The sequence below is a fragment of the Trachemys scripta genome, chromosome 5 (assembly GCF_013100865.1).
Source record: "Trachemys scripta elegans isolate TJP31775 chromosome 5, CAS_Tse_1.0, whole genome shotgun sequence".
Classification (NCBI taxonomy): Eukaryota; Metazoa; Chordata; order Testudines; family Emydidae; genus Trachemys; species Trachemys scripta.
In genome coordinates this window covers 124,677,748-124,705,620 of record NC_048302.1, presented here as the reverse complement: position 1 = coordinate 124,705,620, position 27,873 = coordinate 124,677,748, and the positions used below count along the sequence as shown (strand labels likewise).

The 27,873-nt window shown below is 39.6% G+C and overlaps 1 protein-coding gene across 12 annotated transcripts in view; it reads right to left on the bottom strand.

The window, feature by feature from the left end:
* CTBP1 (C-terminal binding protein 1) overlaps nt 1-27,873 on the bottom strand; it is a 408,882-nt gene that overhangs the window by 61,643 nt on the left and 319,366 nt on the right. For 2 of the 12 annotated variants that reach the window (XM_034770885.1, XM_034770883.1), the window contains exon 1: nt 24,028-24,238. The exons of 3 other annotated variants lie outside the window; for them this stretch is intronic. Coding sequence is in view for 5 of the 9 variants with exons in the window: in XM_034770883.1 (XP_034626774.1) it covers nt 24,028-24,067 (40 nt within the window). In the remaining 4 variants the exon portion in view is untranslated. Of the gene's footprint in view, nt 1-22,725; nt 22,812-23,886; nt 23,906-24,027; nt 24,241-27,873 lie in introns of those variants that run through there. 7 more of the 12 variants (XM_034770882.1, XM_034770881.1, XM_034770879.1 and 4 more) reach the window with 7 other exon arrangements.

The following is a 27,873-nucleotide window of genomic DNA, read 5'->3' as shown; positions in this document are numbered from 1 at the left end:
GAATTAGAAAGAAAAAGGTTGAGAACCCCCGCTTTACCACAACATCACAATTAGCACCCACTGCTGGCAATTGATGAAGACTGGGTGGTCATGTAAAGTGAATTTAGGATGCAACATACTCAGGTACCGTTGTCTTTTGATTTGTTGGTAAAACACCATATAAACTTGAGCAACTGTGCAAGTGAATAGAAAATAATAAACCTTTCCCTCCCTCTAAAGGCTATTCCCTCCAGAAAAGTAGTAAGGCATATTATGGGGGCAACACAAGGAAGTTTTCATTACCACTCTCTGTGCTGCAGGTATTTTGTGAATAGAAGATGTCAGTTTATAGAGCTGTCAACCCAGCAGCTCTCATGAGAACTAATTACCCAATATTTTAAAGACACCACCGAAGATGCATGACAACATTTCACAATCCCGTCTGTAATGATGATTATTCTCCTTTGTGCTTCTCTCTGTGTATATTAGGTATTGGACAGGGATACTGTATCAGGCAGGGTAATCAAGGTGGGGCCAAACATCAAAGGCTGCTCCACCCCGCATCCCAAACACGAAAAGCAATTTCTACAACAGCACACCTGTACTTTGACCTAGAACGTTAAGAGGCACTCCTTGTTTTTCTTATCAAAAATGCTGAGAAAAAACAAAATATGGGGCTTTAGCAAACCAAATCAGTTTTACCATGTTGAGGGGTTTTTTTTAGATTAGCTGAATACACTGAAAAATAATACTGAACTCTTTTACATTTTGAACACTTAACTCTCGTCAATGTCTTTAAAATCTCACTTCTTAAGATTTTGTTTTTAGGAATGCTTTTGTTGTGGTTCATCCCCCCTTCAGCTAAATTCACACAGATATTTGTGGCAGCAATCCTCCCAGTGAAAAAATAATGACTCTTTTTGGGGATGGGGGAAGGGAAGAGAAACAAAAATCTCTCCCCAAAGATTTGCAACTAAAACTTTGAAAAATCCCCAGGCATTTAAAAAGATCACTGTCATTAGAAACCTCCACTCAATACAGTATTAAGGCTTCTGTAAATGGGGACAATAAACTCTCTCAAATTACACTGCATTATGTTCTTCTGCATGCCAAAGCAACTCCATCAACACGGATCCAGTACAAGGGGCTCTAATCTTTAAAGCTCCTTTAATTCCCCCCCCCCTGAAGACAGTGACCTCTTTGCTCTTCTCTGTTAATATTAGGAAAATAGTTGATGATGATTACAAACCAGAGGATAGCTTAGTCTTAAAAAAAAGAAAAAAAATCTAAGAATCTGAAGGATAAAAGAATCAAAGACATCTTCCATCCAATATATTCCGTAGGCTAACTCATGCCAGCTGAGCCAAATCTTCAGTACACAGAATTTTTTAAAAGATGTTCATTCTGAAGGTAAGCAAACAGGATGTATAAAAATGACTAGTTCACTGAGACGGGGCCAGCAACAACAGTGTAACAGCCAAATAAAACAGGCAGTTTACGGCAACAGCTTGGTTTAGATTACCAAGCTACATTTAATCACAATATAATAAATCATACCATGATGTGAGATAAATGTTCTAGTGAGTTTTTCTTCACATGCAGTTTAGAGTTTCAGTTATGAAGGGGCTGGTCCCAGCACCACAGTTAAAGTTGTGTTGGAAAGTACAGTTAAAGTGGGGACGTATTCCCATGATTTGATGAAAGAAGCTAAATACTTCCTTCTCACACATACCACTTTCTAAAGGGTTCTAGATGTGATTTTTGTGAATGTTTTAAGTGTTTCCACTGAATGGGTTAAAAAAGTTGGAAGTATTCAAAAATTACCTATTTTTGAAATTTTTTTCCACTAGCTTTTTGATGTTTCTTGTAATTCTTGATGTTCTCACATGGTTAAAAATGGTTAAAACTTAGCAACTTCCCTAATGGGACTAGTCACATGTGTAAAATTACTTTGTCTGCAGGATAGGGGCCTTGCATTGTAAGCTTCTTAGGCCTCAGATCATGTATTTACTTATTTCTGTGAAGTGCCTAGGACATTTCTTGGTGTTTAAAAACCCAACAGTCGGGGAAAAACATATAAAATGCGTTACCGAGGGCTTGTCTACACAGTGGAATAATGCGCTCTCCTGGGGTGTGATTTCTAAAAACCATCAGCATGTTGCACATCCCTTGGTCTGTGCAGAACCTGTAGGTGCACGCTAAAGGTTCCCTAGTGTGCTTTAACATAGCACTATTTCACACAGCACTGCATTGAAGTGCACCTGCAGGGTTTACATAGACCAATTAATGCACATTACCCCACCAGGTAGACAAGCCCTGATTCTACTCAAATCAATTACGACAGAAGATCCATTTCTGGACAATGTGAACAATAAGCCTTTTCTCTTTCATATCCTGAATTGCTTGATAAATTAAAATGACAGCTATAATATTGTATATTCTTGTTTTTGAGCCAGAAATTGGTTGTATTTTAATCCTGCTGGAACATGAAAACTATCTAATTTGATTCAGAAACAATGTTGAAAAACAAATCCAAGCTTACAATCCCTAACAAATGGAAGCTAAACTGTCAGTCACCAGTATCATTCTGACATCTTCCAGTCATTGTTTATCTTAAAAAAATAAACTTATTAAAGCCTCTGTGTCTACCAATCTGCAGGCAAACACTTAGGAAATCTGCCCACAGCATACATGTGCGTCATATAAATGTCATCTCCCCCTCTCTAATTGAAACTTCTGCCTCCTCAGTGACAGCATAAACCTTCTGCAGAATTAGAAAGGTTATGAAAAACAGAGGGCAAACAAAAACTGACCTTAATGACCTCCCTTCAAAATAAAGAACAGATTGGGTAGTAACTAGGTAGGATTCTAGATTGATGTTACTAATTTCTTCCCTGTAGTTGCAAAAAAGGCATTTTCCAAAGTAAGAAATTGTAATTGCTCTTCTGCTGTATGCCTACATGATATGCTTCTCTGAAGCCAAGAACAAAATGTGGGTAGCAGGAAAAACAACAATGAAGTACTCCAAAAGTTGCATACAAAAAAAAATTAAAAAAAAAAAAATTGGCCATTGCTTTTCCAAAAAACAAACTGCTGGCGCATGTACTCAAAAAAGTTTGGAATCTTTTGGTTATCTTCCAAAGGTGACCAAACCCCCACCAATTTAATGGAAATAAAATCAAATCAGACCATTTGATACATATTTTTTAGTATTCTAAAAGAGCCACAGCATCAAGGAAGATTTTGGACAGCAAATGCAGCAGCTTCCCTCCCCTTGAAATTTCAGGAAAAGGGGAAGGGGGAAGAAAAGGCCACTTGGTTGGCCAATACAAGTGAATAATTGTCAAAAAATTCCCCCAATTCAGAAAGTATTATTACCATCTTCCATAACAAACAAGAAGATGGTGAGGATATCCCTGCTGGTGAGGTCCAGGAGGAAGAGCAGCAGACCTTCATCACTAATTTAATTTCCCATATAACTTTGGACGTTCAGCCTATGTTTAACGGAGAGAACAACTGAAAAGTAACTGAATCAGCTCAGGTGTGGCAATTTACAAAGAAAGAGGGAAAAAGCTCTAAAGTAAGTTAGTACGGCAGCTTTCTAGCATTAGCTGCATGCAATGGTTTTACGCTTACTATTAAGTATTTGCCTTTCGTTTGAGACAACAAATATCCCCCCTCACCCCAGAGTAAACTCTGAGCCAGTTTTAACTCCTGTAGTGTTTTCCCCATGGACTTTGACCAGATAGATTAACCTTTAAATTCTTTATGTCCCAAACAACTTAGATATGGGTGAAGAGCTATTACCCATCGTTTAACCTGTAGTGTGAAAACTAAAGAATCTTGAAAATACCTATGGATTACCTTTCTTGGAGAAATTTTTACATCTGTGGAGTAACTCAGGGGAGAAGATGCTCATTTAACAAGGACTGTAGTAAAGGAACTGAGATGGAACACAGAATTTACAGTGGAAATCCCTGATAATGTGGTAGTATTGTCCAATTGCTAAATGCTTCTGGAAGCATATTTCACTTCCCTGTTCGTATATCTTTGAAGCACCAGTTAATCTTACCCAGGATTAGCATTTTTGGTTGTGATAACGAATATAATGTATTGTGAATACTGATCCTTTTTGGCCTCTCGCCACTGAGCTATTTCTCATTGCTAGACTAGCAATCACTTTGGACTGGAAGGCTTCCACTAATACTCCATTCACTAAATGCACTTTCAAGTCCTGGAAGCTCATTATAATAAAAAATGATATCTTTTATACAAATTATAACAGGGGAACTCCTCATTAAACGTATGCAGCACTTGTGCCTACAGGACAACCAGGACAGGGCCCTATTCTGCTAGGTACTTTACAAACAGAGAAATGACAGTCCTGGCCCTAATACAGTCTAAAATATATGGAATATCCAAAACCTACAGAAGCCAGTAGACTTCACAAATTTTCCCCCTTAATAGCATAATCTCTCTTCTGGTAAATATAAAAAGCAATATTAAAGTTATGTTTTTACACATCTGTTCTCTGGGCAGCCTCCAGAGTTCTGTTATAAGCAATGCTATATAATGTGAATCTTTTATCACATGCCTATATTTAACTTACTTAAATTAAAGAAGATTTAAAATGGAACTAAAGAATAAAAAGAGCAACTTTTGTGTCAAAAGTTACCTGGAGGAGAAGGTGGTTGGTGGCTTAGTACTATCAGTCTCGATCCTGTAGTTACTGCAGTCCATGGGAGTGTTCTTATGGATATCAATGAATGCAGGATCAGACCCTGTCTTTCAGATCTAGGTACTTCAGTTCAACTAAGTAACATGTAATATTATTTTGGTGATTTTATCCTAATCTTTGGTAGGCATCTGCATCATAAAACTACAACAGACTTGACATGACTGGCAGCTGCTGCTCAAAAGAAGTCCAAAAATATAAGGAGTATTTCTCATCAGAATTGAAGTGCACTGGGAGAATTTTGTGGGTAAAACTTGTACAGATCTTGCTTGAACTATGTATAGATAGTGTGTCATTCCCTCCCTTTCACAAGCATTATATCAACTGGAATATATTTAAATACATATTTTTAAATAAATAAAACATACAGCACAGACTACTGGATTTAGAATTTGATGACACATTCATGGAACCTACTTTTGTAAATATGTGGCCAAAGCCATGCAGAATACAGTGACATCGATGCAAGAGGTACACTACACAACGAGGACGACAAGATTCCTACAGCACTTCAAATTTGCTACTTCACATTTTATCCCCAAAGAAGTGGAAGCTTCGCCACTACAGCAAACTTAAATATAAAGGAAGCCCTAGAAAACACACTGTATTATTTGGTGAGTACTGGAGCTATACGTTGTTCTAAAAAGAACATAAAGAAAGACACAGCTCCTACCTCAGGGAGTTTACAATCTGCACTAAGATAAGAAAAAAATCAGACAATGTGATAGAAATTAGAGATGGAAAAGTTTTAAGAGTTAGAGCTAAACAGAGGTTCAGGCCTAGTGCCATCCATGCAGGAACACCAGCAAGATACTTCCAGGGTGGAGGGAGGGAAATAATTTACACCAACCAAGAAAGGGGTGCATCTTATCTGCCCCGTACCCAGTTAGCTCCACTGACCAGTGCATTGTGAGGGGAAGGGTGGAGCCTGTCCCTGACTGCTTCTCACACTTCTCTGCCTGCCCACCTGTGACTTGCTCACAGGGAGGAAGGGGGAGGGGGAGGAGGAAGGGGGAGCAGTGGGATGCAGTCAGTCACACAGGAAGTTGCAAGACCTAACTTCTTTTCACAGTCACATTAATGCTAGTGAAAAATCTAGTTTGTAAAATGCTGTGAGCAAGAAAAAAAAAGGGGGGGGGGGGGGGTTCTTCCGAGTTTCTTCTGTGACTTCTATCTTTTAGCTCTAGCAAAGCCAATTTCAAAGAATGTAATGGAAGGCTCAGAAAGGTCTCAGAAGAAAGATCTAGTATGAAATAAACTAGTATTTTTATTTGGATGCTACAGGGTCCTAAATAGCCCATATTCCTTTCAAGTTATTTAAAAAGAACATTAAAACATGTAAATTGGGGACTTTTTTCCTCTATTGTTTTTCTGCACCTTGATAAGTGTAATGATATGAGGGGAGGGAGATATGGCTAGGCAGAAATGAACCCCATGGTTGTAGTATATAATACCAAGGAACTAGTAAAAAAAAATGGATATAATAAAGAGTAATAATCATACAGTACTTTTATTGCAATCTGCCAAAATTTTAAATAGACATATCATGTGTTAACTAACTGGGCTGAATAGCATAAAATTCAGTTTACACTAATCAGCAAAAGGGGAGGAGAGAATGAAATAAGTGGGACGTGCATTTTGTTTTATAGTACAATAATGCTCCTAAGTCAGACCACCTGATTGGTTATTACATGTGTAAATCTGAGTGGAATATCTATATTATCCAGCAAATGCATTCATTTTCTGATCATTCAGTGAGTGACCTTTATGAACCTGTTACTCAAATAATTCACTTGAACGTTGAAATGGAGTGGGCCAGTGTGAATTCTTATTCCAAGCAGCTTATGCAGTTCTTCAGCCAGTGTCTGTGACTCTCTCATACATTAGAATGAGGCTAAATTTCACCATACAGAAAGTATGTTTAACTCCACTAAAGACAACAGAGTTGCACCAGGCTGAATTTGTACCTAGACGTTTATATGACCTACCTCTAAAACAATGCCAATTCAAACAAAATTAATGAATGGCTTTTTGTCCAGCTTAATCTTAACAATCTGTAGATATGAATAAACAAATATCACTGATGTCTGCAAAACGTGATACAAGTGACACCAAAAATGCCATTCCAGACAACTTAAAGTTAAGTGGAAGGAAGTAAACTGGGTACCACCCACTGTGGGAGGTAATGTAAATAGTCTGACTTGATTTCGGGAACTAGCGATCATCATTCCATTTGCAAGAGGAATGAACTATTCCCTATTTTCTCCAGTATCCTGACTGTCTGATGGTGAAATCTATTTGTTTTTCCTGAGAAGCAGTCGCTGAAGTGTTCCACAGTCAAGTCAGAAAAGACATTGCTGCAGTAATCATCACAAAAAGCCTGTCACACGAGTTCGCTAATGGCCATAAATAAGGTCTTTTGGGGAACAGCCTTTGATTTTGCCAAGAACCTAGAAGCCTATTTGGTACAAACAACCAATCATGATCATAGTAAAATACTACAGCCTCAATGAAGTGTCTCTGCATAGGACCCAGTAAGTCTTTGCTAGAGAAGAAAATGTAGCCTCAAAGTTTTTTTTTTTTTTAAACTAAATAAGTAAATATACTATGTACTAATTTTCAATGCAGTATCTCTGCATAACTAGAAAGCTCCATGTGCTTTCTGGGTTTAAACTAATTAAAGGGGGAAAAACGACCCACACATCCTTCCAGTTAGTTATTCATATTAATTGTTTTGTACTGTACACTAATTAATACAGTAACCACTCTGAAGAGTATTAACCTCTAATATTTGAGTCTTTTAAAACAAATACGATAATTTTCAAGGACAGAGGGAAAGGTAATTTTATATAGCACACTGCAGAGCATGCATACATTAACAATGGAGAAATGATGAAGAATATACAGGGCTTCTATTTTCACATTCAAAAAAACAAACAAGTAACAAGACAGTAAAAGGAAAACACCTATAAAATAGCACCACAAACAAACGTTTTCCGTGCCAGTGGAGCACAGAAATGTATAGAAGTCAACAAAAAGTAACCTGGAAGTAACCTACTTTTTATTATATATATATAAATAAACAACACACTGCCAATCAAAATTGATTCATAACTATTTTACAATAACAGAAGAGGACTTGACTACAATGTAATTTAAGGCATGTGTGGTATATGACTAATGGCACTTTCCCACTAAAGTACTTTTAAAAGTTGCCATTTTCTAGTACAAAGGAAAATATCATATTGAACAACTAAACTAAAAAAGCATTGAAGATTAACATCGACTGGACTAATTCTTACTGAGAGTTTTTACTTGCTAGACATGTAAGAATAAAATTGTTATTCAGTGCTTACAAAAATACCACACCCTGCACGTGTTATTCATTGAGATTTTATTTTTCTACCTCACATACGTCCTTACTTTTCCCCCTTATTCATGTTGAGAAGTACCTTACTCTGCAATTAGTCAATAGGGTAACTCACAAAGTAAGCTGGTACTCTACTAAGTGTAGCAAAATTAGGCCTGCTATGAGTTGTCTAAAAATTATTAAATGACAAAACTGTAGCATTTCAAAGCCACAGCTTTTCTCTGTTACCCAAGGTAAGGAACAGAGAATGTTAAAAATTATAATTAAGATGTGGAATTATAAAATTATTTCATGCAGATGGATTAATAGGTTTTCAGTTTGCATATTGGTGAAAAGGCACTACTACTTGGTGTGTTACAAGGAAAACATTATTTAAAAGTTCATTCATAATTCAGAAGCACAGTACAGTGTATATAAAATAACTTTAGTTATTTTAAACAATCTTAAATGGAAATGGATGCCAAAGATCTAAGAGAAGCAAATTTCATGGTAACTTTGACATTTATAAGCAATACAGCAAGATGATTCAAATGTTTGGTCTCTACAGCCCAGAGAAATAAATAAATAAATAAATAAAAGCCACCAAATAAAAGATCCATAAAACTTGCATTATAAATTAACACAAAGTAAAGACAGAATATTAAATTTGTTTCCTATTGCCCTCTTAATTTCTTTTATCAAGTAAACAGCATAATAACTCTTTTCCCCCCTTTCTATTTAGTTCTTGAGAACATATTAAAAGATATTACATCAAAAACTGGAGGAAAATTACAGTCGTAGAAGTGGCAGCTGGGATTTCCCAACATTCACCACTAATGCATTTTGCATGTATTTGTATTTTATTTTTATGTCTGCATTTTGCATGAATATTAAATGTCAAAAAATTCCAAATGCTGGCATTAATTCAAAGCAGGTTACTATAAACACACTCAAATGAACATACAGACAGTTAGTGTGTGTGCACACGCGCATACACATTAAAATGCGCGCGCACACACACACACACACATACCTATTGCAAATGAGAATTCAAAGTTTATATAAAAAGTATTCTTAGATCCATTTACTACTTTAATCCATGCACATCAATGGATAGAAGGCACTAATTACAGTCCTACCCCAAAATGCATATTTAATGAAAGATCGGGGGGGGGGGAGAGGGGGAGATTACAAAATTATAAATTACCAGGGGCAAAAAGGTAAGACTTGTGTTAGCCAATGACATTTCCTTGTTTTCCCCTCATCAGCAACACCTCTAAAAATATTTTCATGGAAAGAGTTCGACTTTTTGGCATAAATGGACAATGTGCCAAAGACCTGATCCCAGATGACTGATGCATACTGTAGGTTCACAGCTTTGTGTGTTTGAAATTCACTATAAGCCATTTTCTTTTCAATCTTCGACTGTAAGGACAGTCCATAACCAACTAATCAAACTCCTCTGAGGGGTTGGAGGTACCTGAAAAATGACACTTTAATTTGGGAGGTGGCATCACCCGTACAGCCTGACCCTGTCATTATGAAAACTAATCGTGTGAGGTGGTACACCGCACCCCCTATAAAATCAGCAATTTGCTATCTAGGGCCCTGATTTTGCAAAGACCTCCACACATACTCAATGGTATACATTCTGAGCAGTGCTACTGAAGTGAATGGTGCTACTCACATGGGTAAAGTTAAGCATGAGCACAAGTCTTTGCAGAATCAGGGTCTAAAATTGTATCCATTTGTGCAGTATTATTCCAAGAGTTCAATGTGAAATAGAAAAAGGAACAAATTTGTTTCTGATTTCCTATTAAACATATTAATATTTTAAAGCAAATCTACTACTCGAGATAGTACTGGAAAATCAGATCTATTATTTAGTACAGAACAGGAACAGCACAAGTGGCAACTAAGTACCGGGTAAGCCTCTACACGCTTCCTTGCCAATATGAAAGGACCACTTGTGCCAGGTGAGTGAGGTGTAAAGGTAGTTCAGCTTCTCAGCAATCTCTTTCCTGAGATTGAATCTACTATCGCAGGGATAGGCAACCTAGGGCACACGTGCCGAAGGTGGCACGGGAGCTGATTTTCAGTGGCACTCACACTGCCTGAAGCTTCTTAAACATTTTAAAAACCTTATTTACTTTACATACAACAATAGTTTAGTTATATATTATAGAGACTTAGAAAGAGACCTTCTAAAAACATTAAAATGTATTACTGGCACGCGAAACCTTAAATTAGAGTGAATAAATGAAGACTCGGCACACCACTTCTGAAAGGCTGCCAACTCCTGTACTATTGTAAAGACACCTATCTACTTGGTTTTTGACTGACAGCACTAACCAACTCATATCACATTGTACTTCAAGCAATCAGCAAACTATATTGTTTTCTCACTCGGTATCACTTTGGGCAGGATCTGAACCACTGACAGATATAAAAAGTTCCATAATATTTACATATAAATACCACATACTAAAGAAATAAGAAACAACGGCAACCGTGCAGTAACTGGGAAGGCAAACAGCACAATTATACGTTCAGCAATAGTTCTCAAAGAGCCTTTGATAGTAGAATCTATTTGTATAACTGAAAGAAAGAATGTTGGCCAGCATATGGACGATATCACATAGAAAAGGTATTGTGGAAGCTCTCACTTTCTACTGGCCAACCTCCAGATGAAGATATAAAGAACTTCAGTTGCAATATTTTAGCCAAATGACAAATATTCTCCAATTATTTGCACTACAATTTCAGCATTAGGTATACACTGAAGATTTTATTTGGGACTTGAACCATTTGTTTATGGCACAGAGGTAACGGGACGACCAAGTGTGCTGTATTAAAATAAATTAAATGGTCTCAAGCTATTATCGAAAAGACTTTATCCTACTTTACAAAACCATTATAGCCTCTGAAAAAAAACAGCACTGGTTTAGCAGTGATGCTTCTGCCATTGATAGCAGCATGTACTGGACAATCTGGAGTAGTAAACAACATTCAAAAGAGTCGTCTTCTTGATTTCAGCTACCAGATACTGTGCCATGACACGGATCTGATAAAGGGTGGGACAAAAAAGCTCCTGTTGGAAGCCTGATGTTTTTCTCTGTGTTCTGTCATGCGATCAATGAGGGGGAATTGTGTCCTGTTACGGATCCGATTCCTAAATTGGCCTTCATGTGCCCCTCTGCAGGAAGCAAAGCACAGGAGGAAGCCAGACGCAGGAGCTGTGTGGAATGGAGAAGATCCTAAAACTAAATCCTCCTCCCCCTTTTAGACAGAAGCTATTTCTCGGGCCATTTTCCATCTGGTACTGATACAGTAGCTCTTTACTTAACAGTCATCTCAAAGTCTTGAATGCTCATACAATGTGCGCACTCACACTACAAGAAATTATGTTCCCTCCTTCCCTTCCAGAGTTCAACTGTTAAGTAAAATTAGCATGTCTCCAGTCCAAATTTTTGCATCTCGGCAGGCTTAAGAGTACTCAGAACTAACAAAACAGGGTTGTAGTGCAGTCTAGTGACTTTACCATTAGTTTGTTGGTTCCTTGCAGATTTGTCTTGGCAGCTTAATTGATGAGGTTCTACTTCCTGGTTTGAACACAGAGATCTTACCACCAAAATTTAAAGAGACGGCACTATAATGGTAGAAAGTAGGTTTTCAGTTTGCCTTGCGTGTGTGTATATTATTTAGAACAAAATGCTCTGTCCATGCTAGGGCATAACTATTAGGTCAGACCACAGCCTCATTTTTTGCAAACTGTATTTATTTTATATTAATTTAGATTAAAAAAAGTCAGTCAGTCATACGCAGGCTCTGAGCACAAAAATCAGATACAAATTGCAATTAGTTCACCCCCTCTACTAAGCAGCAGTTCTAAATACAATCATCCTCAATTTGTTTGCCAACACTACATTTTCCCCCATCTCTCATCAGTGGCAGGCCAAAAGAAAGAGCCATGAAGCACTCCACCTCATTATCCACCTTCAAATCCCTCCTCAAAACTCTTTGGCCATGATACCTACAAAAAACTTGACAGCACTTAGGCTGCTGGTGTACTGTCACCAATATTGTCTCAATTTTCCTTGTACTCCTCCATCTGCCTGTATCCATCTGCTGTCTTTTGGCTCATCATAGATTGCAAGCTCATTTGGGCAGGGACTGTCTTTTTGTTCAGTGTTTGTACAGCTCCTAGCACAATGCTGTCTGGTCCATGCCTAGGGCTCCTTGGTGATATGGTAACACAAAATAAATAAATAATTCCCTGAAAGGCAGCAAATGTGACTATTTCAGAACAGGTGCAAGAGATATTCCAGAACCCCAGAGTTCACACAGAGAACGCCCTGCCAGCTTTGTACCGTATCCAGGGGAATCTAGCAATACCACCACTGGTGGCAGCATATCACAGCACATTTCACAGGGATTCAAGGTAGGCTCATGTTTCACAGTTAGACTGGGCTGGTCATGTGTTGTGAGTGGACGACACCATGCCCAAGCAGTTGCTGTATGGTGAACTGAAAGTGAGCAACCATATCTGAGGCAGCCAAAAGAAGTGCTTCAGGGCCACACTGAAGCACATCTTGAAGCATGCAACATTGATAATGACAACTGGAAGTCATCAGGAACAGAGAGATCATGCTGGTGAGAAACAGTCAACAATGGGGTTACAGTAACTCCCCATTTAATGTCCTCTCGCTTAACGTTGTTTTGATCTTACGTCCCTGCTCAATTACAGAACATGCGCCATTTAAAGTTGTGCAATGCTTCGCTATAACATCATTTGGCTGCCTGCTTTGTCCACAGCTGGCAGCCCCCCTATCAGGTCCCCTACGCCCCCCCACAGTACCTCCTGCCCACTGGCAGACCCTGCGGATCAGCGCCTTCCCTCTCCTCCCTCCCTCCCCCGTGGCAATCAGCTGGCTTGCAGTGTTCAGGAGGGAGGTGGGAGGAGCAAGGACTCCGCACGCAGGCTTCCCCTTCCTCCCCCTCCCTACTGAATGCTGCAAACCAGCTGATTGCCATGGGCAGGAGGCAGAGGAGGGAGGGGGAGCCTGCATGCCGAGTCCTTGCTCCTCCCCGCCCCACTCCTGCCCCTGAACGTGGGTGGGCCGAGCGTTGAGCCCAGTGGCGTAGCCAGGTTCTAAGTACAGGGGGAGCAAACCTAAAAAAGGCGCCCCCCCCTTGGCTCCTCCTCTGGCCACGCCCCCCTGGGCTGCTCCTCCGGCCGCTCCACACCCCTCCCCCCTTGGCTGGCTCCTCCAGCCACACTGCGCTGTGCACCCCCCCCCCCCCATGGCTCCTCTGGCTACGCTGCGGCCATGCTGCACCCCCCCTCAGAGGGACTCGGTCTGATGGGGGAGGGGGCAGGCGCGGGGAAGGGGTGGCGGTGGCGGGCGGGCGCTGCTCACTTCTACTGGGGGCGGGGGTGAGCGGAGCAATGGGGTGGGCAGCAGCTGGCGAGATCCCCTCTCCCCGGCAGCTTCCTGCTCCCCTCGGCCTGGGCAGCCCAGCATTAGCAAGGGGCGGGGTATTGCTCATGTTGGGCTGCCCGGGCTGAGGGAAGCAGGAAGCTGTAGGCTGCCCAGGCCGAGGGAAGCAGGAAGCTGCCGGGGAGAGGGCATCTGCCCGCCAGCTGCGGAGCGCTCGGCCGCCAAACCTTGAGCTGCCACAGGAGGCGGCCGTGGCGATGTTGGGGCTGCGCTGAGCGTGGGGCGCGATGGCCGAGGAGCCGGCCCCTTCACTCCTTCGGCCGCTCCCGCCGCCCCCCCCCCCAATGGACTCCTCCGGAGTCCGGCCGTGCTGCCCGCCCCCCCTTGCCTGCAGGAGCCCAACGCCGGCCCAAGAGGCGCCGCTTTTGAAAGGTGTGCTGAGGGGAAGCGGCTGCTTCCCCTGAACCCCCCTAGCTACGCTCTTGGTTGAGCCCCCCGCCCCTGGTGCTTGCAGACTTGGGGAAGCTGCTGCTGCGCAACGTGCTTCTCCTAGCCTACAGCACCTTCAGCCTCCTTGCCTGCCTAATTGTCTCCAGTGCCAGTGGGCTGTGCCTGTGTGGAGTAAGGCGGAGGTACCTCCCAACTATAGTACTGTACGGCAAAAAAACAATTTCCCTGGAACCTAACCCCTCCATTTACATTCATTCTTAAGGGGAAATTGGATTTCACTTAAAGTCACATTTTTCAGGAACATAACTACAACGTTATGTGAGGAGTTACTGTACTCAGCTCGAGATTAATCACCATATGGATCTTGAGGCACAGAGGCAGAGTTGTAAACATGGGCAGATTCAGTGGGCACAGGCTGTAATCCCTTCCTCGATATCAAGCTACGTATGTGCTCAATGCAGAAAGGACTGTCACTCATGCCTCAGCCTACTTAGACACAATTGTATTCACAAGACAGAATACCGTCATCAATTTTATCTTCAGTCCTGAAGGACAACAACAACAAAATCAGAAAGAGGCAGTCTCAAGTAGCCCAACCCCAAGAAACTGAAGGCTTCATTTTGGTTGAGGGGGCGCATAAGTTAGTCAATAAAAAGAAGTAAAGAAGTAATCACCTTAGGTCTTGTCTACACAAGAAAGATGCACCAGTTAAACACAAAATATGTTAAACTTGTTTTACTTAAGCTGGTGCAACCTCCTGTGTGTGTATACTTACTTTGGTTCCTCACTCAGCATCTCACAGGATCAGGCTCAAAGTCTGCTAGGAAAGGTGAAGATGTGACTGCTTTGGTTTCAAGAGTGGTTGATTTTGGTTTAGCTTAGACTGATTCCTAATCAATTTAAGGTCAACTGATTTAAGTCTGGTTTAAACTGAAATAAGAGAGTCGACACAGGGGTTCACACGGGATTAACTAAAACAGTTTGAAATCAAACCTTTAGTTAAATAAGTGCAACCTTCTCATGCACACAAGGCCTTAGACCGGGGCTGAGACCGTCACAACACCTGAATAGAGTTACTCATTTACTGATGACAGGAAAAAATAATCAGGACTTAATACTGCATTTGAAATATTTTCAAATGTACATTTGAGAAGAAATCAATTATGCTAACTTTAAGACCCTATTTCTGAATAAAAAATGCAACCCAAAAGAACCACAGTATATTTAAGTAATACTAGCACAGGTAGTGGTACAGATTTAACTAATACTGTACAAACTTTACTTTGCCCACAATACAGCCAAAAGCTCTCTTTTATGTGCTTCTTTCCATTTAGTGAACACAAAAGAATATTGTCCCCCTTCCAACAAACAAAACACCACTTTTCCTAACAGAGCCATACTGCTCAGTGTGTTCAGAAACAGACAGATTAAGAGGCTTAAAGTAGGCCAAGAGAGATGACACTCACAACGTTATTAAACCAAAAGTGAAGCTGTATGATGTTCATGGTATTTTAGGCGCTAATCCTTTCCAGCTGTCCATTTACAATGCACTGTAATGTTTAGATTATTTGTGTGTGTCCGTAAGAAACCGAGGCCAGTGGTTTAGGAGTCTCTATAGGATCCCAAATTTATACCTAAATGAGGGACCAGTTCCTCAGTCCACAGGTAGTGGGCCAAATTCATCCCTGGTGTAATTTCAACAAAATCAATGGAGTTACCCCTGGAATAACTTAGCATTCCTGATCCTGTGCGGTGCTGAGTGTCCTCAATTCTAGGTGACTTCATTGGGAGTGGAAGGCACTCAGCATATCTCACAGGATCAGGCTCAAAGTCTGCTAGAAAAGGTGAAGATGTGACTGCTCTTCACGGTCGCACCAAGGCCAATACCCAGGCTTGTCAAGCAGCTCTGTCAACTGAATGGACAGAGGAAGCAGCTAGGGTTTACATCTTGGACGGCTGCAAGATGATCATGTGATGGAGTGGGTTAAAAATGGTGTGTGTGTGTGTGTGTGTGTGGCTGGTGTAGAAGAAAAGATAATATTTAGCGCTGAAAGGAACTCCACTTGGATATAAGGATATAAGGTGCAAACATGCACCCCTTGAACAAAGAGATGGTGAGAGAGAGTCTGGTCAGAGAACTAACAAGGATAAACAACATGCACTACCCACAGCGAACAGCAACCTATTACGAAAGTTTCAAAAATGTTTAATACTGTGGGAAACTAAAACTCCCCTGCAGTACCCTCGTCATAGCTAATTTGTGATTTCCTGTACTCACAGTACTAACAGCACAATAGAGCCTCTATTGTGAGCCTCCTCCTGCAAGCATTCAAAAAAAGCAACACATTCTTTTTATCTAGACAGTGGAGTCTCATATACATTCTGCTCTACCCAGCTAAAAGGTTATTTTCTTAGATGTTGCTTTTGCGCGTAATAAAATCTGCCATCTAGTTGCATCACATTCAAAAACGGCACAGGACAAGCAGCAATGGTGTTTTAAGAGCCAAACTGCTGACTATGAAGCTCACCAAGGAAGGCTTAAGCAACTACATAAGTATTAGGGGAAGAACAGGAGAGGTTTCTAAATGGAGAACTGTCCCAAAATTTAACACACTGAGATGAACTTCAAAACAGCAAAGCCGCTGAGGGGGGTGGAGAATCATTGAGAATCCCCTCACGGAACCAATGAACAAAAGTTACAGTAATATTAATTATGCATGGGCACAGAGGGGAGACTATGCCCTTTAGCATACAAGTTACCGAAAATATTATAAGAACCTAGGCTTTGGGCCACCAGTTTTTGTAAAAACATTTTGAATACGATTACAGAATAATACTGCATGTTTCTGAAGAATCCCAAAGTACATTAGAAACAAACATACAAAATTGCTTCAAACACCAGTAAAACATAGCTATAGGAGGGAAACAGAGCTCACTATAAAACAGTTTAGGACAGACAGTGAAGACTACCTTAAGGGGTAATTTTAGATTGGCAGAATATAATTGCCGGAGTTAGAATTTAGCCAGGGCTAACATGCCAAACAAAATATGCCACGGGATCTTTGGCCAAGACCTTAATTTTATGTCTCCTCCAGAAAGCATTTTGGTAAGAGGGAGAATGATGCAGCTAGCATATTCCAACCAGCACAGGAATGCACACATGCAACACCAAAAACTGACGTCAACCAGTGAAATAATTTCTTTCAATCCTGCTCATTTTAGGAACAGGAAAAATCAACATGAGAAAAGCTGTGATACACGTTAATGCTATTCAGCAAAGTACAAGAAGCACATTAAGATGTTCAGTAGACCACAAATATGAAAATGCTCATTATCTGGGTGAAAATGAACAGTTTAACATATCTGGTACAACACATTAAAGAGAAAAAAAAACATTTAAAGATCAGTTTAAGAGTTTGGTGACTGGCTTGTAGTTATCTCTACCAAACACTTTTGTCCTGCATGACTCTGCAAAGATTAAGGCTAAATACTGAACAAGGCCACACATCTAATGAAACATGACTCATCTGGTAACTCTGATGAAGTGCTATACACTACAGTTTCAGGTGGGAGACATTTTCTTTTTTTCATTTTGAAGTTGTTGCCCTGTGAACATGTAAAGACACAAAGGTATTTTTGTACCACTCATATTACAAATATCGAGCCAATTCTAAAAGTTCACATTCAGACAAAACTCCCATGGAAGCCAACCGGAATTTTGCCTGGGAACAGTGTGATTTCAAATGAAGTAAGGACATTTGGATTTGGACCAATAGCAATGCTGCCACTGGCTGCCGCCCCTAGCTGCACCCTGTGACTCTAACGGGAGTCACAGAAAGTGCAGTGCGAGGAAATGCTGCCTCAGGCAGCGTTCACTTTCGGCAAATTCTCCTGTAGATCAGCCACAATCTGGCTGGAGAACATACGTTTTAGTGTAGCTCCTTCCTGGTTCATTTGTTCAAACTCTGGCTCACTCATAGGCCACAGGGACATTTTGCAGAGGGAGGAAAAGTGGCTACATATAGCAGGGGATGGAAACTTCCTGCACAGCTGCTTCTCTTCTGGGCCTGGCCCCACCTGGCTTTTTTTTTTTTTTTTTTACATTATCTCCCCTGCACACCAGACAGTCTGCAGTGGTTACCAGATAGGCCACTGCTTGTTTGTTGTATTTTCCCCTCCAATTATAGGGCAAGATTATGCACAGCCTCTGCACACACGTGCAATGTGGGGAAGAGATTGCAAGCACCCTTGCTCCTTTGTGCCTGCTTCATATGGCTAGGCAGACTAGTGCTTACGCTTAGGGAGCCATGCAGCCTTAACAGCATAACCGTTGACACTAACCTCTTCTAAAGCGGGGCCACGCCTGAGCTGGCCTAATGCAGAGGGTAATGGAAGGTGCACCTCCCTTTCAGAACAGTGATCCTGCTCACGTGGCAGTGTCCTGAATTAGGCACAATGCCTCCACGAGCTCCTTCCAGAGTGGTGTACAATCATGCACCACCCCACCACAGGGCCAGGTACAAATGCTACAGTTTGCCCAGAATCTTTAAATAAATATTGGGGCTCTTTAGGAGGCCTGTTACTGTACATCCCACAACAACAAAAACCGTATTGTGAACAGGAACTGCGAATCCTGACTCAGTAAAGCAAGAATTTTATTTCGTGCATTTCATATTTTCACATCAGAACCCACACATAAAAGACATGAACAAATACTAATAAGTGACCATTCTCAGAATGAATTCTGTGAGAGGCACAGAGTCAGAAAGCATGAACAACCTTCATTCCACACTTATGTAACTTTGCCAGGGGGGAATATAACAAGTTGAAAGTGATTTGGGTACTGACAAGAGACACCCACTGCCCTGTGCATATAGCTGTTTTAAAAGACTACAACCCATTCCATAAAATATCTAAAACCAAATAAAATTGCAGAACCACGACTTAACTTATACTTAAACACTAAAAAAACAACCCCCATACCCCATGTATTACAGAAGTAAAAGCTTCCTTTGAAAAAATTTGAGTTTAAAACCATTGTAAATGTCAGTGCTCTCAGCCAATGTTAATCTCATTCTTTTACCAAAAACATTTAGACTAAGTACTGAATATTTAATTTGTTTTTTTTTAAGCTTTCCCCTGTCTCATAGTCCTGGCAATCCTGCTTTTTACAAACTTCTGACCTTGATGCCTCACATCATAGTCACCATCTTCCTAGCTAAGGATGACTGGATTTAAGACTCCAAAGTCTAGGAGGAGAGGGGTCACAAGGGAACAAAGTAAATATTTCCATGTCCTCCTGAAGAGGCCTGATTGAGTACCTTTTATTTTATGCTACTACTTGCTCAAGGCAATAAAATTTTCCTTGTTAAGTATCAGAAATGTGCATCAAAATATGGGAAGTGTTATATACAAAATTAGAACAACCAATTATATCTATTTGACACTAACTGGATAATTGCCAATTGGAATTATACAAGAAACATGACGGTTTCAGGTAAGATACTAAAAATGTTTTTTAAGGGAGACAAATGAGTTTTCCTCATAAATAAATTATTACTCTATTATAGCAAACAAATTTATGTTTCACACATCAAAAATAGTTAAACTTTTCATTTTACTTAAGTTCTGGGGAAAATGTGGTAGGTTTCTTATAAAAAGGGACTTGTATAGATTTTCATTTCTTTACCTTACTAGTTATCGTATTTCTTTACGAGAACAGTCACCTTTTTTGTAGATGCTGCTTATTGTGGCAAAAACTTCATCACACCTAGGGAAAGGTCTTGATTCAGACCCCTTTTTGGTCCAGTGGCACAAAGAGGGCTGAATCTGCCCCTCCAGAATACTCCATTTGCAGAGGCTAATTTAACAGCTCTATGCAAATTCCCACCCAGCCCAGGATGTATAGGGGGGGCTGGGGCAGGAGGGAATATGGGCAAAGCACAATTCACTCCAGCTATTCTCGGACAGTGTAATAGCTCATAGAGGGCAGTCAGAGGAGTCCTGGGGCTGTTTTAAATTGTGCTGGGGACTGTGCAGGCCCCTGGCCAGGACCAGAATTAGGGAGGCTCAAAAGTGGTTTAACCAAATTAAGTGCAGTAAAGCAGTACCAAAGATTCTGGCCTCCAATCTTTACAAACCCCTAAGCAAAGTGTTAAATCTAGAACAAGCTCTAGCCTCCAACCTGCTCACAGTTTGAGATTTCCTTAGTTTTGCTCCCATCAGATGCTGTCATCACAATGTTGTACATCACTTTAAGCCAGGAGAAACTCAGATGGTAATGGACTCCTAATCCACTCCCTGTACATTAGTCACTTAAGAGGGTGGGTTTGGAATGAACAAAAATTCAGTTGAAAATATTACTTCTAGAACTGAACACACACACACACACACACACACACACAAAAACACAACTCACAAACAATCTATAGCATCCTACTGTTACTTTAAGTTGCTAATTATGTTAGTAAGAGTCAGTTTATATTTTTTATGTTTTGACAATCTGAAAATGGCTGGTTTTATGATATGTAAAGAATTTCTGCTACACATTTCTAGTCGGACTACACACAAAAATTAGCTTAAATTGCCATCTTTGTTTTTGAGTTGGTAAGAGAGGAGGAATATGAAAGTAACCATGAATTTTCTCCTATCCCTCAGTGATGTATGCTCCAGACACCCTCATCTCTACAGTATGAATTTAGTTAATAGACTGTGCGTATGAGTGTATAGCAGGGAGATAAGGAGAAAGAGGTCTGGCCTATAATTTTTATCCTAACCTTACATTCTAGGCCACCTTTTATTCAATGTCACTCCATCCCGACTTTCTCATTAAATAAATAATTACAGGGACCAGGCCGTTAGGCAGTCTTAGATGAAACTGCAATGTTGCTATGGGATTTGAAAGCCTGACACACGCTATAGCCCAGAGACTAAGAGTATCATCTCATCAATGTTCCCAGCTGGCCCGAGAAGCAAAAGCCCCTAATATTGCTCTTGAATCCAGGTCTCTAATTGTAATCCACCCAGAGTTCCTTGAAGAAACGCAGCTATTACAAATTAATAGTGGGTAAGAAAGACAAAATGGAAACTAGCAACTGTAGCCCAAAATATTCAGATGACTTTGAATGAACAGGGAATAGCGCTTTTTATAGAAGAAAGAGAGAGAAAGGCCAATCTTTGTATGTCTTTTCTTAAATACAACTGAAGTCAATGTATTATCACATGCTCACTGGTCATTCAAAATATCTAATTAACAACCTAATAATATTTCATTCCCTAACAGCCATATAAACACATTTTAGGAAAACACTGAAGTTTTCCCAAAGGGTATAATCCTGGCTAATTATCTAATTGCTGTAGATGTTCTTAGTTGACAGAGATGGATTGAAACCATGTTTAAGAATGTTGGAATGCATGATACAGTATCCATATGATAACACATTATGGTGGCAGCCTAATTCTAATCTCTTTAATGAGATTTTTGAGCTAAATACTGTGACTGTTGCGTTCACATTATAAATAAAACTATAACTCTAAGAAATACAGATTAGTATATTAAAGCATCAGGCATTCTGAACAGGGAATAGCGACAATTACTCTTCGATGGTGCAAAGACCAAAGTTTAAAGCAAAAAAAGGGTAACAGTCAAACTAACATATGTAAGGACATTCTGAATTTAATTTGTCACATTATTAACAAACTCAGGTATCATAGCACATATGGCACGTCACATCTCCAGCAGTTCTAACACTCCCAATAAGAAACACATTTGCATGCACACTGAATGTTTGCATGCTGCAGTTATCCCAATCTACATACCACAAGATTGAATTTAAAAATCCACAAAACAAAGTTTATTTCAAAATAGTAGCTTCAGTAACTGAATTATGCTAGTAAGTGTAACTATATTTTTAAGATTAATTTGTTATCTGCTAATTCATTTATCAAAACAGAGGTCACCTAAGCTACTGTAAAGAGTCACAGGATATTATTAGAAAAGGTACAAACAACAGACTCCATACATTGGGCCAAATTACGCTATTTGTTCCACCAGTAGAAATGCCGTGTAATTCTATTACTCTATCACTCCAGATTTACACCAGTATAAATTAGAAAAGGTTCTGGCTCCCTGACTTTATTTCTACTATTTGTGTGTGTATGTGTGTGTGTGTATATATATATATATATATGTATACACACACACACACACACACACATATATACATACATACATACAGTGGTTAACTGCAAAGAGGTAGCTTCTGTCTGGATAGCCAAAGTAACAAATTATATAATATTTAGATTATATTTAAAAACATCACAAATAAACTGGTGTAATTTTGTTGCCATGAGGCGGTGGAGGTAAATAAAAAGCAATATTATTACAAATAAAAGTTAGCAGTTGGTGTTACTAATTTTACGCAGATACTATGAGGAGGTTTAGGTTACGGCACAAATATGCCACTAAATTAGACCAAAAATACAGAACAAGCAGGTATATTGTGAAAATATTCTCTCTACCGGTGTAACTTTCTCCATATTAAGCTTATTTTATTCTGCTTTTATTATTTACTAGGTAAGCTAAGATATTCAGCAGACGCATTTAATGAGCTGATCTTTCCATCTAAAGCAGTAATGATTTATATATGACTTGTGTTTATTAGTGTTTTCTGGTTCCCTTTCTGCAGGAATATAATAATGAGATTGAAGTATTAAAATACATGGACCTGACTGCTTGCAAAGAGACTAGAATTCTAAATAAACATACTTACATTTTCTGAGATCCAGGGAAAGGAATCTCTGTGATGCATTAGAATCACACACATACATCCCAAATACTGTAATTCGTTTTAATTCACTGAAAAAAAAGTACACATTCACTACAGTCCTATTAAGCCCCATTAATTTAAATGAGGCTAAAAGGGTGATTACCTCGTGGCTGTTCCACGAAGGACTAAAAGCAAACATTCTTCTTAATAAGGGCAAGAGTTGTTAAAATATACACTGAAGTTCAATTATTTAATTTAAGCCACAACAGGTGAAATTTTTAAAAGTACTACTAGTAATGTCTAAGGCTACATACAGTCTGCTTCACTATCAAGAGTGCAAAGGCAGCCATCTGATTTTAAAAATATTTAAAAAAAAACACAAAAGAAACACAATAGACAATCAAATCTACACAACAAATGAAGTTATTATTTTTGTTCTATAGCTTTCTCTTTGGGAATCACTCGCTGTTAGATTCTATATTTTGTTGTTGCTGATTTAAACAACATCTAACAGTTTTCAGATTAACAGAAAAATGTTAAGCAGGCAATTTGAAGCAAATACTGTAACATCACCCCATGCATATGATCTGTCTTTACCCTCAACAGCAGCAGCAAGCCATAAATGCATTTGCTAGCATTTTTTTTTTTTTTAAAGGAACTCAAATTTGTGGAGGAAAGCCTTACCTTACAAATAAATAACCTGCCCTCACACTTAGCAAAGTCATTTCAACATTCAGGCCTTAAACAGTTTTTTAAAGTAATAAAATGCTTTTTAACTTCCTGTTTATTGAAAAATTAGCACAGCCTTTTCTACATGGCATTTTACCTGCATTCTACTGCAGTTCAAAGCCAAGACACTGTTTAATCCCTGAGCATGTGTAGGGTGAAAAAAAGAATTAAAATCATGGATATAGATTTAAGGCTATTTTAGTGCAGACTTTTTTTTCCCCTATGGGTGAAATATATCAACAGCCAAGTTCGAGTCCCTTAACTAGGCTTCACCGAGTCTGCTGTTTAGATTTTTATTTTTTTTTTAAATCTCTCGATTCCAGCAGTTACTAGGCAAAGTTGCTCGACAGACAATGTCTGGCCATCCGCACCTCTCATTACAAATAACCGTATATTCGCTAACAAGTCTAGATTAAAAAAAAAAAAATCACTCACACACAAAGCGAGCAGGCAGCGACGGGAGGGGGATGGGAGGGGAAGAAGCAAAGCGAGCCTTTATGTCCACACAGACATCGATGCCTCTTTAAAGCAATCTCGCAGAGGCAAGCTGAACAAAATAGACAGTGAAATCGTTACCTAGAGGCAAGCCCTTGTTTAGTAAATGAGAACTTCCCATTGAGATAGCTGTCCAGTCTCTCTACAAAGAGAACTTCAGTCCAGTATCACCAAAAAAAAAATCCTAAGCATATGGCGGCTACTTCTATTTTCCCCCGAAGTAACACACAGACACACACAGACACACACACACAGCCCCAGCGCTGCTGTCTCTGGAAGTGGGAGAGGCACAGGCAGGCGGAGCTTAGGACAGACAAAACTAATCTCTTGTTTCCAAGCACGGAAGTGCAATCAAAAGGAAACGGACGGGAGGGAGAAAGCGAAAATAACTAAAGTGCTGCTGTCCCTCTGTCAATTTAAAAACAAAAGCAATTGGGGAACACATTTTCACAGTTGCTTATTAGCAACAGACAGGAAAACACACACACACACACACACACACACAGAGGGAACCTGGAATTACTTTTATAGCATAGCAAAACTGAGTTATACTATATTTTAGCAACTGAGCTGTTTGCGAAGTTTCACAGCATAACTATATGCTGTGTTTTTGCTTTAGACCCACGGAACAAGTTCTGATTAATGCCTTTTTATATTCTTGCGTTTTATTATGCAATTTGGTTGAGGATTTCTCCCCCTCCCCTATACAGGAAGGATGATTTTAAAATAAATAATTTCTTATTTTCTAAGGGCCCCACCCTAATGGAAAATAAGAATAAATGTATCTTAGCTCATAGACCCCTTTCAGTGGCTCACACTGAAAATAATTAGGGCCCAGTTCTGCCTTCAGTTACCTTGGGGGACATCAATTGACTGAAATGGGAATGCACCAGTGTGAGGGCAGCATTTTGACAAAAAGTATCTTAGGAGCCAAATCCTGCCATTCTTCACTATCAAGCATATTCCACTAATTCTAAAATGCCCACTTAATCGGTGTGCTTTGTATGTCCCCCTTCTGTGTCTGGTCCACACAGATCATGGGTCTGTTACAGCTGTCACCTGGAGATCCTGGCTCTTCAGCTCAAGCTTTATGAATGTATTTTCATGCTGCCCTTGTGAGATGAGGGGCTACTGTCCCCATTTTACAGATGGGGAAGTGAGGCACAGAGAGATTAAAGTAAAAAGTATCCACTAACATTAGTGCTCAATTTGAGACACCTAGCACCTCATTTTTCAGGGTACTTAGCTTTATATAGCACTTTATATACTCAAAGTACACCTCTCACCGAGTGCTCAGCCCTTCTGCAAATCAGACACCAGGGTCTTAAATTGGACAACCAGAAAATTAAGAACACATGATTAGTGACTACCTGTGAAAAGTTTGGTTTAAGTAATTTGAATGGCATCATATAGGAAATCTGTGGCAAAGGCATGGACAGAATACCAATTCTCTAAAGTAGCATTCAACTACCTTGATCATGAGACCACCCTTCATTTTTCTGCAATCCCCTGCCTTCATTCACTACACACCTTCCAGCTTCCACAACAAATGAGACAGGGGTCCAACAGACAACAGTCTCCTTTGCTACACAACACTAGTTCAATCCAAGAGCAGGGAAATGAATGAGACAGAGGTACTGTGGAAAAAAAATACTATGTGATCCTATAATTAAAGACTGTATTATAATGCATACTACATGGGGCTGAATTAAGGCTGCACAGGGAATTTATCTGTTAAAATCTAGGAAGACTCTACTGATCATTTATGAAGTGCTGACACAAAGGCCATCCCACCTGCCAAATTACCTGCTACATAGCTTTCCAAATAAAAAGTTGTTGGACTTTTTTAACATTGGCAAAACAGAGAAATATTTTCCCCTATTTTTGCTCTCAGAAACTGCTGAACCATTTTGACTGATTTTTTTTTCTTTCAAAAATGCCCAAGGCAGACACTCCGCATGTAAAATTTCAGCCCAAATGGTTAAAGTTTGCCAAAGTTGTAAGCAACTGAAAACAGGGTGTTATAATGGGAAGCATCAGGGGACCTTAACAACAAGTGGTGCTACCAGCCCTGACTTTAATAATAATGATGATAGAAGTTAGTGGAGTCTATGAGGTAATGCAGAGGCACAGGGCTTCTGGAAAGATTCTGGAGGATGCACATCTTGGAAGAATCAAATGCATTACCCATGATGAAATAAATCTAGCAGAAACTTTAGTAGCTGGAAATTGCAGAATTCCAGTCCTCAGATGAGGAAAAAACCCACAAACCTGATGAATTTGACCAGTGCCCTATACATCACATTACATCTATTACAACAACGTACATTTATGTAATATTTTCTCCAATATTATGGTTCATAAATTAATCTGCTGTATACATTAGGCAAAGTTTTTTCTATTTTAAATTTTCTTCCCTTGTTAATTAAAGTTTCAAGAAAATATAAAAAACTCCACTAACTTGCAGACACAATAATAAACTCAAAATTAAAACTGTCCAATATTCATCATGTCTTCCTTACCACAAAGTTGCAATCAGCAGAATTCATAATTAAAATATACCTTAGCAAGGAAAATGTTACCAATTAAATATTATTTTCTTCATGAAAGAAGCTTAGGAGGAGGATGGAAAACTAAAGATTTTGTAAAGATCTACTGCCTGGCTGGGTCAGCTGACTTGCATAATGCAGTACACACTAAACTGTATGTGGAAGGGATCTATGAAGAATACAATTAACTAGCGTAATGGCCGTGCACTTGCAGGCCTAATCATTTACTTGGACCGGAGCTGTAACCATGGATCTATCTGATTCATAAATAGCTACCACCTTTTCTGGAGTCCTTTCCTTTTTTCTGCCTACAAGTCAGAGAGTAGAGTCTATTATTTTAATCATTTTACAAACTTTAATTACACTATCAATTTAGCTCAGATTTCAAAATGCTTAATGTTTCAGCCAAGAACAAATGCTAGAAATGGAAACATTTTCTTTTAACAGAAAGCTCTGACAAATGAAAACTGACCACGGTATCGCTTTCCAAAAATAAACCACCAGGTTTGTATCTGCAGTACATAGAGCACTGTAAACAGGCTTGAGAAACCAGTTTCTGGAGTACTGTATTTTTTTTCCCCTCTGACAAGTGTGCACGCACACACAAAAAACAGGTTGCAGATTTTACCAACTGAAGGTAACAATCTACATTTTAAGGGTATGGAAAGGAAGAGGAAAATGTGTCAGGATTTGATTGGATTAAAATATAACTTTAGTTCTAATTTTTGTGTGTCTGTATACAATATATATATATATATATATATATATATAAAAATAATCACACACACACACACACACACACTTGCAATTGCGGGTCTGATCCTGCGATTGAAGTCTATTGCAAGCTTCCATTGGCTTCAACAGAAGCAGGATCAGACCATTAATTATCCAAGAACGTTCAACTCCGATCCAGCCTCTGGGTTTCAGTGAGGAAAATTCATTCATTAAGAGGAAGTGAGTTTGCTGTATTTATCTCTGCCTGCTGTGTTATTCCATGTCAGTTGAATTAATCAAAGTTACTCCATCTCCTCCTATGTGATTTAATACTTTTCTGGGATGATCATTATGATATCATTACTGCACCTTTAAACCTTAGGCTCCTGGGTGATTTCCTGCCACTGGGAAAGGGATAGACAAGATTACAGCCCTTTGTGACCACCTTCATGCTTTGGAATGGTTTCATTGTACTTAGATGCCATGGTAATAGGTATATTAGAAGTACCTAACACAAATAGTCAGAAGTACCTATTAGATAGTTGTCATAGTAATTTACTGTGCGTTGGTAATAATAACACAGCAAACCTGATGTCCAGATCATGCTCCTACACACTCGGGGGGCTGGAAACTTTGTGTGGTTCCTTCCACAGAATTTCCTCTG